The sequence below is a fragment of the Lepus europaeus genome, chromosome 18 (genome assembly GCF_033115175.1).
Source record: "Lepus europaeus isolate LE1 chromosome 18, mLepTim1.pri, whole genome shotgun sequence".
Taxonomy (NCBI): domain Eukaryota; kingdom Metazoa; phylum Chordata; class Mammalia; order Lagomorpha; family Leporidae; genus Lepus; species Lepus europaeus.
The window spans coordinates 13,213,740-13,230,619 of NC_084844.1; the positions used below are offsets into that span (position 1 = coordinate 13,213,740).

General features: G+C 43.4%; 1 protein-coding gene across 2 annotated transcripts in view; it reads right to left on the minus strand.

The window, feature by feature from the left end:
* The window catches only part of HELZ (helicase with zinc finger), a 176,096-nt gene that overhangs the window by 23,854 nt on the left and 135,362 nt on the right, over positions 1-16,880 (minus strand). For both annotated transcript variants that reach the window (XM_062215686.1, XM_062215687.1), the window contains exons 28-31: positions 12,506-12,585; positions 6,697-7,267; positions 5,820-6,054; positions 4,186-4,702 (exon numbers count right to left, since the gene is read on the minus strand). In XM_062215686.1, the coding sequence (XP_062071670.1) occupies positions 4,186-4,702; positions 5,820-6,054; positions 6,697-7,267; positions 12,506-12,585 (1,403 nt within the window). The remainder of the gene's footprint in view (positions 1-4,185; positions 4,703-5,819; positions 6,055-6,696; positions 7,268-12,505; positions 12,586-16,880) is intronic.

A 16,880-nucleotide genomic window follows, 5' to 3' on the forward strand; every position in this document is an offset into this window, starting at 1 on the left:
GGCCTTTTCTGAACTGAAGGGAAAAACAGTTCAACATAGCTGGAGACTTCAACTTTCTATTTTCAATTCTATTTTCAACAGTGGATATAACACTTATACAAAAGATCAAAAGGAAATAAAAATTTTAAACAACATTATAAGCCAAATAGACCTAATATAACTATGGAATACTCTATTCAATATGATTAAAATACATATTCTCTAGTATGCCTGAATATTCTCTACAAAACAAACCTCAATAAACTTCCAAAGTCTGAAATTATACAACGCAATGGAATGAAAAAAGAACTCAATCAACGAAGGAAACTTGAGATTGTCAATTAATATACTCACTTTTCTCTAATTTTACCAAATACAAAGGTGCTTCAAAAAGTTCACAGAAAAATGGAATTGAAAGATAAGTTTATTTTGATGCAAAAAACTTTTAGAAATTCATATGTAGTTTTTTCATAATATATGTTTTTTATGAACTTTTAGAAGACTTCTGATATATACTTCTAAATATCATACTAGAGGTACAATTAAGGAAAATAGAAGTCATTCAGATTAAAAAGGATGAGTAAAACTATCTCTAGTTGCAGACAATATTATCTTCTATATAAAATATCCTAAGGTGACCACACAAAACTCATTAGAGAAACTAAAGAGTTCGGCCGGCGCCGTGGCTCAACAGGCTAATCCTCCGCCTTGCGGCGCCGGCACACCGGGTTCTAGTCCCGGTCGGGGCACCGATCCTGTCCCGGTTGCCCCTCTTCCAGGCCAGCTCTCTGCTGTGGCCAGGGAGTGCAGTGGAGGATGGCCCAAGTGTTTGGGCTCTGCACCCCAGGGGAGACCAGGAGAAGCACCTGGCTCCTGCCATCGGAACAGCGCGGTGCGCCGGCCGCAGCGCGCTACCGCGGCGGCCATTGGAGGGTGAACCAACGGCAAAAGGAAGACCTTTCTCTCTGTCTCTCTCTCTCACTGTCCACTCTGCCTGTCCAAAAAAAAAAAAAAAAATCTCTTTAAAAAAAAAAAAAAGAAACTAAAGAGTTCAGTAAGGTTGCACACACAAACCCAATATACGATCAACTATATTTCTGAGCATTAGAAATGAATGATTCAAAAATGAAATTCAGAAACCAATTCCATTTATAAAAGTATAAAAAGAATAACATATTGAGGAATAAATTTAACAAAAGAAGTGCAAAATTTATACTTGGAAAAATACATGATACTGTTGAAAGCAATTTAAAAATACCTAAGGAAAAGATGTCCCATGTTTAAGTATTAGAAAGCCTTACATTGCTAAGACAGCAATGCTCCCTCAAAATAACCTACAGATTAAAACCACTCTTTTTTTTTTAAACTCTCAGCTGATGGGGTTGGGCGTTTGGTGCAGTAGTTGGGATCCCACCTGGCCGCCCACACCCACGTCATAGTGTCTGCTTCAAGTTCCAGCTCCACCTCTGAACCTGGCTTCCAGCTAATGGGCATCCTGGAGGCAACAGGGCTTGGATCCCTGCTGAGCTCCTGGCTGCAGTCTGGCCCAGCCCCACATGTTGTGGGCATTTGGCGAGCGAACCAAATAGATGGAAAATCCCTCTGGGTATGTCTGTCTCTCTGCCTTTCAAATATGTAAAAATTGTGAAAAAATCTCATTTCAACTATTTTGCATAAACTGGCAAACTGGTCCTAAAACATATATGGAAATTCAAGGGAGCCAGAATAGCCAAAACAATCTTGAAAAAGAAGAACAAAGTATCAAGATTTATACTCCAATTCCAAACTTACTACAATGCCACACTCGCATACAAAACAGCGTGGTACTGACATACAGACAGACATTCAGAGTCAGAAATAATCCAACATTGGTATTTGGCATTTCTCACAACCATTCAGTGAGGGGAAGAGGAGTCTTTTTCAACAAATGGTGCAGAGAAAACTGGATAATCAGATACAGAAGAAGGAACCTGACACCTACCTGACACAATGGATAAACATTAACCCCAGTGGGTCAGAGAACTAAGCAAAACTATCAAAACTTCAACTCTCAGAAGGAAACAATACATCAGTAAATCTCTGTGACCTTGGATTGAGCAACAGTTTCTTAGATATGACACCAAAAGCATAAGTAACCAAGTGGAAAAGACAAGATAAATTGTACTTTATCCAATTTTTAAATTTTTATACCTCAAAGAACACTATCAAGAAGGTGAAAAGACACCACAGAGTGGGAGAAATAATTTTAAATCATTTATGAGATTAAGAGACAAGCATCCAGAATGTATTTTTAAAAACTTGTTTGATTCAATGACAAAAAGAAAACCATTTTTTAAAATGGTCAAAGGATTAGAACAGACATTTCCCAAAGGAGATAAACAATGCCCAATGAGCAGGTACAAGAAGGCACCTTATCATTTGGCGTTAGGGAAATGTAAGTTAAAACCACAATGATATCCATTTCACACCCACCGGAATGGCATTTTTTTTTTTAATGTAAGTATGTGGAAAAATTGGAATTTTCATACACTGCTGGTGGAAATATAAAATATACCAAGAACTATGGAAAACAGTATGGCAGTAACTCAAAAAGTTAAACATAGAGTTACCATGAGTCAAGAATCTCAATCCTAGTTACACCCCCAAGAGAACTGAAAATACACTTTCACATAAAACTGGTTCACAAATGGTCATAGCAGCATTATACTTAATACCCAAAACATGGAAACAACTCAAATGCCTATCAAATGATGAAGAGATAAATTGTGGCACACCCATACAACAGAACATTATTCAGCCATAAAAAAAGAAAAAATGCCGGCAGTGTGGATGCAGTTCATAAGCCAGCAACAAAAGGCCACATATTGTATGATTCCATCGATGCGAAATGGCTCCACAGTGACATCAGGTAGATTAGCGGTTGCTTGGGACTGGGAGAGGAAGATTGGGAAGTAACTGCTTAACGGTTACGGGCTTTCTTTTAGGGCTGATGAAGTATTCTGCAATAGATGGCAGTAATGAACAAACTATTGGGCTCAGCTGTGAAGCCCTTTCTTTATAGTTTGAAATAACATCAGAGGTATGGCCCATCTTTGCAAGGCATGGTACCAAAACTCCGGATCTTCACAATGCGTGCATATACAGATAGCCATTCATCTTTATAATGCCGCCGTATAACCTTCTTTAGGAGCCTTAGATAGCAATTAAGTTGTTTTAATGACAGTTATTATACAGAACAAACCAATCAATGCTACTGAAACAAAGTGAACAAATTACCTCGAAAATACCTCAAAAAAAAAAAAAAAGACAATAGTGAAACTTTACTGTTTAATCAACATCTATAGCAAAGAATTTGTAAAACATGTAAACATGTGAATCAATTAGTCCTAATGGCCTTCAGAAATCATTTAGGAATGCCAAAATGAAGCTAACATCAAACAACTTGTTTTCACATACTGAAACTGGAAATGTTGATCCTGTTTTAAGATGACCCTTGTGATTGACAACGACCATGACCAGTTAACACATGCTCATCTCTAATCACAGAGCTTACCAGTCTGGATGTTTCACAAGCTGGAATTCCTAAAGTCTGCCTAATCAGTGAAAGTCCATAAAGATGCTTTGGAAATATCGGAAGTATTTAGAGCTCAAAATTCCATCTAATTTAAAAATCTTAGTTTAGCAGAGTCACTTTCACGTTCAAGGCCTATGCCTGCTGGCAGCTGGGACTTGGCCATGTGGTCTGTCAATCGTCTCAGCTGAGTGAACACCAGGATGAGCGACAACACAAAGCACAGCACTTGCCACCGGCCCCTAGCTGAAAAAGCCAGCGGCTTTGAGAAGCTGATTAGCAACCTTGGAATTAACTCATGCAACTTGAAAGTGAAAAGATGAATCACTGGACACCATTTCCTGGGATGAGAAAGGACAAAACAGCACGAACAGCCACATCCTGAGCCGAACAGCCACATCCTGAGCCGTTAGGGTGTTCCCAAACAGCAGCAGAAGCCTGGGTGGGGGCCACGCTACAAAATTCCACAGTAAGAAGGTGGGAATTAAAATAATTTCCAAAGGAGGATTATCTATAAAAGACTATTAGATGCAATAACACCTGCCCACTCTTACAGTCAGCTCGATAAATATTGCTATTTTTCAAAATCGCCTAAGCCCAAAATGAACAAACAAAAACAAGAATAAAGACATTACCTCTTCTAAGCTAGGGAGCGAAGAAGAAGATACTGTTCGAGATGACAATGGGTGAAAAGGCTCTTGACCGATAGCATGCTGATGATTCTGGATTTGTACAAAAGGGTTTTGTGGTGGCCGGTGAGGCAACGGAGGTAGGCCATAGGGAAAGCTCGGCCCTATTAGGTGATTCTGTTGCAAATTAGCAAAAGTCCATGCTCCATCAGGTGCTAGGTACTTCAAGGGGGGAGGGGCCAGGTGTTCTGAAGGCAGGGAGAAAGGCGAGCTGAACATCTGGGGTGGGAGGCGCTGCGGAAATGCTGGGCTGTTGGCTACTTCAAGGTCTCTGCTGTTGTCATTAAAGTTAGAAAAGTGGCCACTGTGGTCTGTACTGGATGGGGGAGAGGGGGCTGCTGGTGGGCTTCTGGTCTGGACTTGTCTGTATTGCAGAAGTCTCGACTGAGGTGGGGGCATTTCAGCTAGTTCCCGTGTCTCACTCTGCTCACGATGGGACAGCTCTCTGAGTAAGTCTTGAAACCTACATGAAGATGAGGAAAAATAAGAGCAAAAGAAGTCTGTCACACGAAGGAGCGCTTAGCCAACTACATGTGTACCTTCTGAACTGAATCGTAATGCTTGTTTAGAACCAGCATTAATCCATTTCAAACGTAAGCATGACATTCAATAGGAGCTGAACTGAAGACATCAAATATGCCCAATCACCTGTCTGCCTTCTTTTTCTCTCATATAAAAAACATCTGTCTCATCTCTACATGTCTTTGATAGCTGGGAGTTACAAAAGGCCATTGTGTTGGTGGACCTGATTAAGAAAGGATTAGGAAATACTTCACAGTCTTCCCATGACATGGACCAGTCAAAAAAGCTTAGCATTAGGACCAAACACTCACATATGTACCTATAGTGATAAGGAGGTAGAATCTGGGGACAGTGCTGTGGCGTAATGGGTAAAGCCACCACCTGCAGTAGCAGCATCCCATATGCACGCCGGTTCTAGTCCCCGCTGTTCCTCTTCCGATCCAGCTCTCTGCTATGGCCTGTGAAAGCAGTAGAAGATGGCCCAAGTGTTTGGGCCCCTGCACCTGCACAGGAGACCTGGAAGAAGTTCCCGGCTCCTGGCTTCAGATTGGCCCAGATCCAGCCATTGTGACCATTTGGGGAGTGAATCAGTGGATGGAAGTCCTCTCTCTCTCTCTCTCTCTCTCTCTCTCTCTGCCTCTGTAACTGCATTTCAAATAAATAAATAAACCTTTAAAAAAAGAAAAAAGATAGAATCCTGTGCTACTAAAAAAATGTGACAAATCTAATCTTTAACTTTTAACCACTAATTTACTTTGCCATTTCCCATTTTTGGGAAGTATTACTTCTGACTATTTTAAAGATCCATCCAGGGTGAATGATGGCGTGTTTCTCTTGCAGAAGAGATCACAAAAGCAAGGGGCCAAGTTAAGGTACAAGTCACGGGGATCGCCCCCATGCCTAGATTTTGTCCAGGAGTCATTATTAAATAACTACTCTCTATTTCAGCAGTGATCAAGGGAACTTTGAAGTCTGTGCCCAGAAGGCCAGCCTGCAGCTACAAGGACTGCCATCAGGACAGAACATGGTGGAGGGTCACGGGTGAGTCGGCCAGATACCTGGTGTACGTCGTCTCGGCTGCTTCTTCGGCACCGCTGGGGCCCTTCCAGTCTGGCCTCACGGGTGGTTGATGTAATCCGATGGACGGCTGAGGAAGGTGTTGGAGGTGAGGGTGGTGATGGTGTGGGTATGCAATGCTGCCCTGACTAAGGAAGGCGTGATGCTCGTTCCACTGCTGTAACCGTGCTTGCTGCTGCCTCAGTGTCTCCAGAGCTACACTCCCATGGATACGATCTGCAAAAACATTTGTGAAAATTCTAAGTTTTTATGCATTTGGGGTTTCAAGTTAATTTTTAAATTTTTTTCTTTTTTAATTTATCTGAGAAAGAGAGAGATAGACAAAGAGCTCCTATCCACTGATTTATTTTCCAAGTGCCCACAATGGTGAGGGCTAGGCTAGGACAGGAGTCAGAAGCCAGGAACTGAATCCAGGTGCCCCACGTGGGGAACTCAGTGCTCCCCCCAATCTGCATGGGCAGGAAGCTGGAGCCAAGAGCCAGAACCAGGAGCTGAAGCCAGGTCCTCTAGTGTGGGACATGAGCGTCTTAACCACCAGACTAAAGTCTGCTCCTCGAATTAATTTTTTAAAGAGTTTTTACAAGCAAATTTTCCCCACAAAGAATGAGCTACAGTTTGGCTTTAGTAGACAGTAACTGTTTTTCCTAAATTTTTCAAAGCTGGAGTTGTGAAAACGATGATGATGATTCTTCCTTACTCTCATAATGCTGGACTCTAACTTTAGCTGGATACTTGATACTACGCAGTGTTTGGAACCAGGCTTTGGTTATTACCCTCAACAGCTGATTCTTGCTGGCGTTATCTAGAAATGACTAACATCTCTGATATTCCCCACCCAGCAGTAACAGCAGAACTCACCTAGAGCCTCCCCTAAAGGCAGTCCTGGAGGGTTCTCCTCCATGAAGTTATTCAGGTGTGGAGGCAGCATGGGGCCAGGCTGGGCAATGGCTCTGAGAGGGCTGTGGCCTCCGTGCAGCAGGGGAGGGGGCTGCTGCTCGGGCAGCACAGCCTCTGCGGGAGGCGACGGGGGTCGCTGCGCAGCGGCAGCGCTGAAGAAAGCAGTACTGGGCCCTGGCTGATAGGCGGGGGAGAGCTGAGGAGCTGGCTGCTGGCTCTGCGGGTCCAGCGGGCTCTGCTGCTGGGCGAGCTGACTGGGCTGGGGTGGCATCTGATTGGGCTGCTCAGGCAAACTACCCTGCTGCTGATTTAACAAGGTGTGCTGCTGCGGAATTGGAAACGGGGGTCTCGGTAGCTGGGGAAGGGGATGAAAGTGGCGATTAGGGATTGCATACTGTGCATGGGGAGTGGGAAGAGGAAGATTTATGTGTCTGGGGTTGAGATTATCTTTGCGAGGAAATTTGGTATTGGGATAGACAACACCAGGACGCGATTCTGGACTTCTGTTCTGTGGATTTGATTCCAAATCAACCTAGAAAAAAATAAGAAGCCTTTTTTAGCCACAGAAGACCCAAATTCATGGTTCTTTGCCTTTTGCCAAACCGAACATATCCAAAGGATATGATACATTCTTATTAGGAACAGCAGGAGCGCTGGGTGCACAATCAATCACTTTCTGACAATCAGGAGAGGAAATATTTTTAAATTAAAAAAGATAACACAGAAAAATCAGCAAATTAAATTTGAGTCATAAGAAAGACACTGTCATTATATTAGCAAATCCACTTCAATTCCCTTAAGAACATTATTTTTAATTTCACACTTTCTTCCTTAGAAAGATAGCCATTTATTTCCTTCTGTTATAAATCATTAAAATGTGTTCTTCTGACATTTTATTGTTTTAAACTTCTACTTCTTCGAATATATCTGTATTAACAGAAGAAATCCATCTCCATTTAAACAACTTTGAGATGAACAAACAAGTACTACATCACCTTGTACAACTGGTTGTCGAGTTTCACCATTACAGAGCATTGACTTTCTTTCCCTTAACAAACATTACTGTAGGCTCGCCAAGTGCTTTGAGCCTGGTGCCAGAGATTAGAAAGTGACAATAACACTTAGTCTATACTCTCGAGCTTAGAGCAGGGGGTCCATGAACTACACCCTCCTACCCTCATGCTACTTCTAGCCCACCAGGATTTTGTAAATAAAGTTTTATTAGAACACAGACACACTCATTTGTTTACATATTGTCTGTGGCAGCTTTTGCACTACAAAGTCAGAGCTGAGCAGCTATAAGAGACCATCTGGCATTTTACACAAAGTTTACTAATCCCTGGCTTAGAGTCCAGCAAAGGATATCAACATGTAAACAAATAATTAGAATTACTACTGGAGAATGTACCAAGAGAACCTAGTGCCTAAGAAAATTAAAGAAAGCCTGAAAGAGGCTATGGCATTCTAGTTGAATTTCACACAAAAAGAGCTAGATCATCCCAAGGAGGGAAGATATTCCAGTTAAAGGTAACAGCTCACACAATGGTTAAGAAAGAAGAGGAGCATGGAAGATCAGGAGCACAAGCAGCTCTGTGTGTACAGTACTGGCACTTCCCTTGTTTCTGGGTGTGTTTCCCCTTCTCAACATCAGATAAACCTGCTGGAGCCCAATCACATAAAACCCAGAATGAGCCAACGCTGGCCATAAGCATCGCTTTGTTTTGCTTTGTTCTTAAGATCTATTTATCGGCCGGTGCAGCAGCTCACTAGGCTAATCCTCCACTTGTGGCCCGGGAGGGCAGTGGAGGATGACCCAGGTCCTTTGGCCCTGCATCCGCATGGGAGACCAGGAGGAAGCACCTGGCTTCTGGCTTCAGATCGGCGCAGCGTGCCAGCCACAACACATCGGCCGTGGAGGCCACTTGGGGAGTGAACCAACGGAAAAAGGAAGACTTTTCCCTCTGTCTCTCTCTCTCACTAACTCTGCCTGTCAAAAAAAAAAAAAAAAAAGATTTATTTATCTATTTGAAAACAGTTACGGAGCAAGAGGGAGGAGAGAGAGAGAGAGGGAGGTAGGGAGAGAGGGGGAGAGAGAGGGAGAGAGAGGGAGGGGGAGAGAGAGAGGAGAAGAGGAGAAAGGAAGGGGGGGGGAGAGACAGAGACAGAGAGAGAGAGAGAGAGAGAGAACCAATGAATAGGAATCTTCCATCCACTGGTTCACTCCCCAAATAGCTGCAACGACAGGGGCTGGGCCAGGCTGAAGCCAGGAGCCGGGAGCTTCTTCCAGGTCTCCCAGGAGGGTGCAGGGGCTTAGGGATCTGGGCCATCTTCCACTGCTTTCTCAGGCACATTAGTAGGGAACTGGATTGAAAGTGGAGTGGCCAGGACTCAAGCCAGTGCCCATACAGGATGCCAGCATTGCTTGCTGTGGTTTAACCCACTGTGCCACAGCACCCGCCCCAAATATTGTTTCTAATAGCACATATTGTAGAAACGACCAGTTTCAGAGTTTTTAAAGAAGGGAGTGCTGTCGTCCTCCTGAAATTCCAGTCTGACCACAGAGGTAACAGTGTGCAAAATGAAGCAGAAGCCGGAAGGGGAAGTTTCACTCCAGCTCTGTCAAGCTCTCCGCAGCTGCTCCGGCCCCTCATTCTCCCCATAAGTTCCAAGTGCATATCCTCGCTGAGATGGCAGAGTGCTCGCCTCACCACGGCTTCAAGGACAGACACAGAACTGACCACTCCAGGATCACAGAACAAGCAGCCCGCTCTTCAGACTGGGCAACAGGCATTTGGGAAGCCAAGCAAGCCCCAAACACGTTCTCCTCTCGTCACGGACTTCAAGCAGACTGCCATTAAATCTGGCCAACCAGGTCCAAAGATGACTGGGTCTAGAAAAAGAGGGAACCCTGGTCTTCCCAAGCAGCTCAAGGCCTGCTCTCCACACATCCCAGAGCCTGATTAAAGTTCTTTATAGGCTGGTGTCACGGCTCACTAGGCTAATCCTCCGCCTGTGGCGCCGGCACCTGGGTTCTAGTCCCGGTTGGGGCGCCAGATTCTATCCCGGTTGCCCCTCTTCCAGTCCAGCGCTCTGCTGTGGGCCGGGAAAGCAGTGGAGGATGGCCCAAGTTCTTGGGCTCTGCACCTGCATGGGAGACCAAGAGAAGCACCTGGCTCCTGCCATCGGATCAGTGCGGTGCGCTGGCCGCAGCGCACTGGCCGCGGCGGCCATTGGAGGGTGAACCAACGGCAAAGGAAGACCTTTCTCTCTGTCTCTATCTCTCACTGTCCACTCTGCCTGTCAAAAACAAATAAAAAAATAAAAATAAATAAAAAAAAAAAAGAAAGCTGAGTCAAGACCATGCTAGTCTACAACACTACGATGGGCTCCCGGGGCAGGATGGGGGCTGCATCTGCTACTGTCAGGATTAGATTCTTCCCTGTTGCTCTCCTCTTAATCCTGAGGCACGGGCTCAGTCAGAGAAGAGAGCTACGAGTTCTTCTATTTGTCCTGGGCCCAAAGTCAAAGCATCAGGGTGGAAAAGAAACTGAAACACGTCTACCACGTCACCCAGTCCTCTAACAGAGAAGCATCCTAACAAATTCTAAAACAAGGCCGAAAAACAATTAGCTACCCTGGCCTCAGCTGCTCCGACAGCACCTAAGACTCCTGGGCTCCGTCCTGATGCAAGCTGCCTTAGGCGGAGGCCCTCTCCTAACGTACCACTCGTTCTCTTCCAAAGCGGCTGCCAGCTTCTCTCCAGGAGGTTCCTCGGCTGCTTCGTCTGCACAGCCGCGCCTCCAGCAGGCCCCTACCCTTCCAGATGTCGAAACTCTGAGTGAGACATACGTATGAATACAGAGCACAGCGGCTAAAGCCAGGCTAGGATGCTGATACAGATCTGAAAATCATCACCATGGGCCGGGCTAGTGTGCAGGAAGAAACCATAGGAGGCAAGGAGAGTGGGACAATGACAGAACTCTGGAAAGCTCTGGCTTGAAGACTGGGAACGCATGCGGAGCATGGACAGTAACAGAAGAGACAGAGGTCATGATACAGAGTTCTGAGAAGTTGGTATGTCAAAGAAACCGAAAGAAATAAGATGGCCAAAGGCCGAAGCAGCAAGCAGTACCAAATATCAAAGGAACGTCAAATGAAAATACACTAAGTGTGTTCCCAGGATGTGGTCATTAGGAGCTTAATTGCTTCAGTGAAATAAAGCATCTAGACAATGTGGGTTAAGGAATCAATATGCAGAGGTAGAAAAGAGAAATCTAGTTACAGGAGATGAAGACCAAAGAAAGTATCTTAAAAAAAAAAGTCGAGGAATTGACATCCTTACTTTAGGCTAAAACAGATGTAAATATCTAATAGGCTAAGAAGAATCAGTAGCTGGAAAGAATCTCAAGGTAAATGAGAAAAAGTGACAAAGTCTTTGAGGTAAGTGGGAAGGGAGAGATTAGCCCTGATGAGATTGGAGATGAGGAAGTAGGGATATTCCAGGATATAGAAAAGGAGATATACGTAAGGTTATAAGTTAACAGATAAATCCTGATGATACGCGTCTAAGGCAAAATCATCCCTGAGGGGCTGGCACTGTGGCCGCCTCACATGCCGGCATCCTACATGGGTGCGGGTTCAAGTCTCGGCTGCTCCAATTCCAAGCCAGCTCTCTGCTATAGACTGGGAAAGCAGAAGATGGCCCAAGTGCTTAGGCCCCTGCACCCATGTGGGAGACCTGGAAGAAGCTCCTGGCTCCTGGCTTTGGATCAGCGCAGCTTGGGCTGTTGCAGCCATCTGGGGAGTGAACCATCGGACAGAAGACCCCTCTCTCTCTCTCTGCCTCTCCTTCTCTCTCTGTGTAATTCCGACTTTCAAATAAATAAATAAGCAAAGCTAAGTACAAGTAAAAAAACTGTGGGGGAGACCCATCAGCTCCAGTGAGATTAGAAAACATGAATTTCCAGTGGTATTAATTCAACTCATTTTCTCGAAATGGTTCACAAACATGGAAGCAGGAAAAGTGGATGAGCGGACAGATAAAGAACTCCAGGCCATGGCCGGCGCCGTGGCTCAATAGGCTAATCCTCCACCTGCAGCACCAGCACACCGGGTTCTAGTTCCGGTCGGGGCGCCGGATTCTATCCCAGTTGCCCCTCTTCCAGTCCAGCTCTCTGCTGTGGCCCGGGAGTGCAGTGGAGGATGGCCCAAGTGCTTGGGCCCTGCACTCCATGGGAGACCAGGAGAAGCACCTGGCTCCTGGCTTCGGATCAGCGCGGTGCGCCGGCCGCAGCGGCCACTGGAGGGTGAACCAACGGTAAAGGAAGACCTTTCTCTCTGTCTCTCTCTCTCTCTCTCACTGTCCACTCTGCCTGTCAAAAAAAAAAAAAAAACAAAACCTCCAGGCCCAAGCCCTGTGTGAGGCGACAAGTGAAGGACTTCTTCCCTAGACAACAGTCCCCCCATTCTGAGACAACTGCCAACGACCAGCTGTAGCTCTGTCTTCATCGTCTACCTGATCACAGAAAACCTCTACATTCAAGACTATTAGTGAACAACAGCATGAGAAATGTCCATCCATCAGTGAAACAGTACAGCCAAAAAAGAAGGGAAGGGAAGGACAGCATGGCCCACCGGATCCTCGCGACACGTTAAATATAAAAGACAATACGTAAATGTCGAGAGTTTTCTCCGCAACATCGAGATCCGCAGATGCCTCACTGGACTAAGGCCATCAGAACAACGTGTTCACTCAGTGTACACAGCATACCTGCTTTGGCTCTGTAGGCTTTTTCTCTGGTGTTCGAATCTTATTAATTTCAGGTCCAGGATTGTTTGTATCACTCTTACCTAAGAAAACAGTTAAAAGTTTCTATAAATTTTCTCTGGTAGATATCATATTTCCAATGACCAACCAATATTAGACAAAGAAGCAGAATACTTTAAACATTTTATACCTACTATTATCAATTTACATTACTACTTGGGCTTTGTTCAATTTTCAAAGTTGCCATTTCTCTGCAGAAAAGAAAATATATAAACAAAGCAAACCTCACTGACAAGGCAAAAGCTTAATAAGAGAATAAAACTTAAAACATAAAATAATTCCAAAGGATTATTAATCAAACTCTAGATATTTATAACCTCATTTTTAAAAAAGATTTATTTATTTATTTATTTGAAAGGCAGAGTTATAGGGAGAGAGAAAGAGATCTTCCATCTACTGGTTTCCAGTGGCCAAAATGACCAGGGCTGAGCCAGGCCAGAGCCAGGAGTTTCAACCAGGTCTCCGATGTGAGTGGCAGGGGCCCAAACACATGGGCCACCTTCCACTGCTTTTCCCAGGCCATTAGCAGGGAGTTGGATTGGAAGTAGAGCAGCTGGGGGCACAAATCAGCATCCACATGAGATATAGACATTGCAGGCAGCAGCTTTACCCGCTATGCCACAGCACTGGCCCAAGGCCTTATTTTCTTAAGCCAGACATACAAAAGTATTCCTGCAAAACTTCCGTCATAAATGGAATTTAGCAAAAAACCACATGATGTGTCAATTCAATGTATAGAGTCTAACCATAAAGACATTCTGAAAGGAATAGAGGTACACTATTTAAAGTAATTGATATCAAACTAAATATAGGTAAATGGCAAACAGTAGAAGCAGCAAAAATAAGATTAAAAAACACAGTTACAACAGACTTAAATAATTTCACGGTCATAAATGGAATTTAGCAAAAATCCACATGATGTGTCAATTCAATGTACAGAGTCTAACCATAAAGACATTCTGAAAGGAATAGAGGTACACTGTTTAAAGTAATTGATATCAAACTAAATACAGGTAAATGGCAAACAGTAGAAGCAGCAAAAATAAGATTAAAAAACACAGTTACAACAGATTTAAATAATTTCACATGTGAAAAGCTTTTAAATTATAAGAATATAACTTTTTGTTTCTTGGATGAACCCTTGATTTGTTTTTTTCTGCAAAAACATTCTTTTGGCAATGCTACTGGAACTTTATAAAATGAATTATGCCAGAAAAGCCTTGCCACTAAACACCAAGGGAAAAAACCCACAACATCTGAGATGCAAAATACACTGGGTAGAACTGGCATTAGATTAGATATTCCAAAAGAAAGCTTAATAAACGTGAAGGCATGGCAATACAAACTACTCAGAATGAAGCACACAAAAAATTTTTCTAAAAACATCAATGAAAAGAGTAACCATGAACTGTAGGGAAACTTTAAGCATCCATTTAATACTGAGGAATTGAAATCTTTAAAGAGGAGGAGAGAGGCTGAGACCAACTGAAGATGAAGGTTGAAAATTTACAAACTTGATTAAAAACTACAAACTGAAAGATTTGAGAATTTCTAAAAACCCAAAGAAACAAGAAGGAAATTAGAACAAAGCATATCATAATCGAATTGCTAAAACTAGTATATAAAAAATTCTTTAAAGTAGTCAGAGAAAAAAGACACTTTAAATACAAAGAAATAAGGACAACGATGACATCAGCTTTATTACTAGAAACAGTGTGATTTTAAAGATAGCACTGTGGCGCAGCAGGATAAGCCACACCAGCAACCAACATGAGCACCTGGCTGCTCCACTTCCAGTCCAGGTTCCTGCTAATGCACCTGAGAAAGCAGTGGAAGATGGCCCAAGTGCTGGGGGCCCTGTCACTCAAGTGGGAGAAAGAGATGGAGTTCCAGGCTCCTGGCTCCAGCCTGGCCCTGCCATAGGGCTACTGTGACCATTTGGGGAGCAAACCAACAGATGGAAGTCCTCTCTTTCTGTCCCTCTCTGTAACTCTGCCTTTCAAACAAATAAGTCTTTTTGAAAAATCATTAAAGTACAAAGGATAAAAATGGCCAATCAAAAATCTTGCAAAAACATTTTTTTAAATGGAAGAAAATTAAAGACATTGTCAGACATATAAAAAAATTAAAGAATTCATCACCAATAGGCTTGAACTATAAGGAATGTGAAAAGAAGTCCTTCAGGTAGATGAAAATTTTATGAGATAGAAACAAATATACAGAAAGACTGACTGACTACTAGAACTGGCAACTACATGGATAAGTATGTGCTTTTTATTATTTAAAACTCTTGGCCAGCATTGTGGCGTGGTGAGTTAGGAAGCTGTCTGCAGCACCAGTGTCCCAGATGGGTGCCAGCTGAAATCCCAGTTGCTCCACTTCCGATCCAGCTCCCTGCTAATGTGCCTGGGAAAGCAGTAGAAGATGGACCAAGTCCTTGGGCCCCTGCACCCACGTGGGAGACCTGCAGGAAGCTCCCAGTTCCTGGCTTCGGCCTGGCTCAGCCCTGGTTGTTGCCAGCCATTTGGAGAGTGAACCAACAGATGGGAAGATATCTCTCTTCCCCTCTTTCTCTGTAATTCTGCCTTTCAAATAAAATCAATAAATCTTTAAAAACAAAAAACTCTTTAAAAAGATTTTTGGGCCGGTGCCGCAGCTCACTAGGCTAATCCTCCGCCTTGCGGCACCGGCACACTGGGTTCTAGTCCCGGTCGGGGCACCGATCCTGTCCCGGTTGCCCCTCTTCCAGGCCAGCTCTCTACTGTGGCCAGGGAGTGCAGTGGAGGATGGCCCAAGTACTTGGGCCCTGCACCCCATGGGAGACCAGGATAAGCACCTGGCTCCTGCCATCGGATCGGTGCTGTGTGCCTACCACGGCGGCCATTGGAGGGTGAACCAACGGCAAGAAGGAAGACCTTTCTCTCTGTCTCTCTCACTGTCCACTCTGCCTGTCAAAAATAAAAATAAAAAATAAAATAAATAAAAAATAAAAAGATTTTTGGTACTAACATTTGGGCAAGGGATAAACTATAATATATGTAACAGTAAAATGCATATTAAAAGTAGCATAGAGGATAGGAAAGAGACAATTGAAATATTATAATGTTCTTTTACCAAAGATAAGTGGAAAAACAGGAATTGGAAAGTAGATTATAGTGAATTAAAGATATATACTGTAAACCCCAAAGCAACTACTAGAACACTAAAATAAAGAGTTAGGAGGTAAAATGGAATCATAAACAAATAGTCAACTAATTCCAAAAGAAGGCAGAATAAAAGCAAAAGGAGAACAAAAACTGGGTAAACTGAAACCAAACAGCAAAATGACAGAATCAAACCTAACAATATTAATAATAACAATAAACACAGAGGGTCTAAGCACCCACTTAAAAGGCAAGGATTGTCACACTCTATTGTTTTAAAAAATCAAGAGCTAACAACGTGCTATCTAAAATAAACATACTTTAAATATAAAGACACAAACAGATTAAAAGTAAAAGGTGAAAAAATAAGCCATGTGATAAATAAACAAAGGAAATCTGAGGCCGCGCCGTGGCTTAACAGGCTAATCCTCCGCCTTGGGCACCGGCACACTAGGTTCTAGTCCCAGCTGGGGCGCCGGATTCTATCCTGGTTGCCCCTCTTCCAGGCCAGCTCTCTGCTATGGCCCGAGAAGGCAGTGGAGGATGGCCCAAGTGCTTGGGCCCTGCACCCGCATGGGAGACCAGGAGAAGCACCTGGCTCCTGGCTTCGGATCAGCGAGATGCGCCGGCCACAGTGGCCATTGGAGGGTGAACCAACGGCAAAAAGGAAGACCTTTCTCTCTGTCTCTCTCACTATCCACTCTGCCTGTCAAAAAAAAAAAAAAAAAAAGGAAATCTGAAGCAATTACACTGGAATTATTAAAGTAGATCTCAGAACAAAGAATATTACCAAAGTGAAAAAGGCGATTTCAGAATGATAAATGAGCTTATTAATCAAAAAGATATATCCTAAATGTTTACCACCTAACAACAGAACTTCAAAATTCATTAAGAACTGATACAACTTAAAGGAAAGAAATACAAATGCTAATTATATTTAGAAATTTCAATATCTCTCTTCAGTAATTGATAGAAAAAGTTGCCAGAAAATCAGCAAGGTTATAATAGAAGAACAACTCTATAAATCAACTAGGTCTGACTGACATTTATAGAGTATTAGATTCTTCTCTAGTGCACATGGAATATCCTTTCTGGCCCATAAAACAAATATCAATAAATTCAAATGGCTTCAAGTTCTACAAAATACTTTCTTTGCCACAATGGAATTAAAAGTA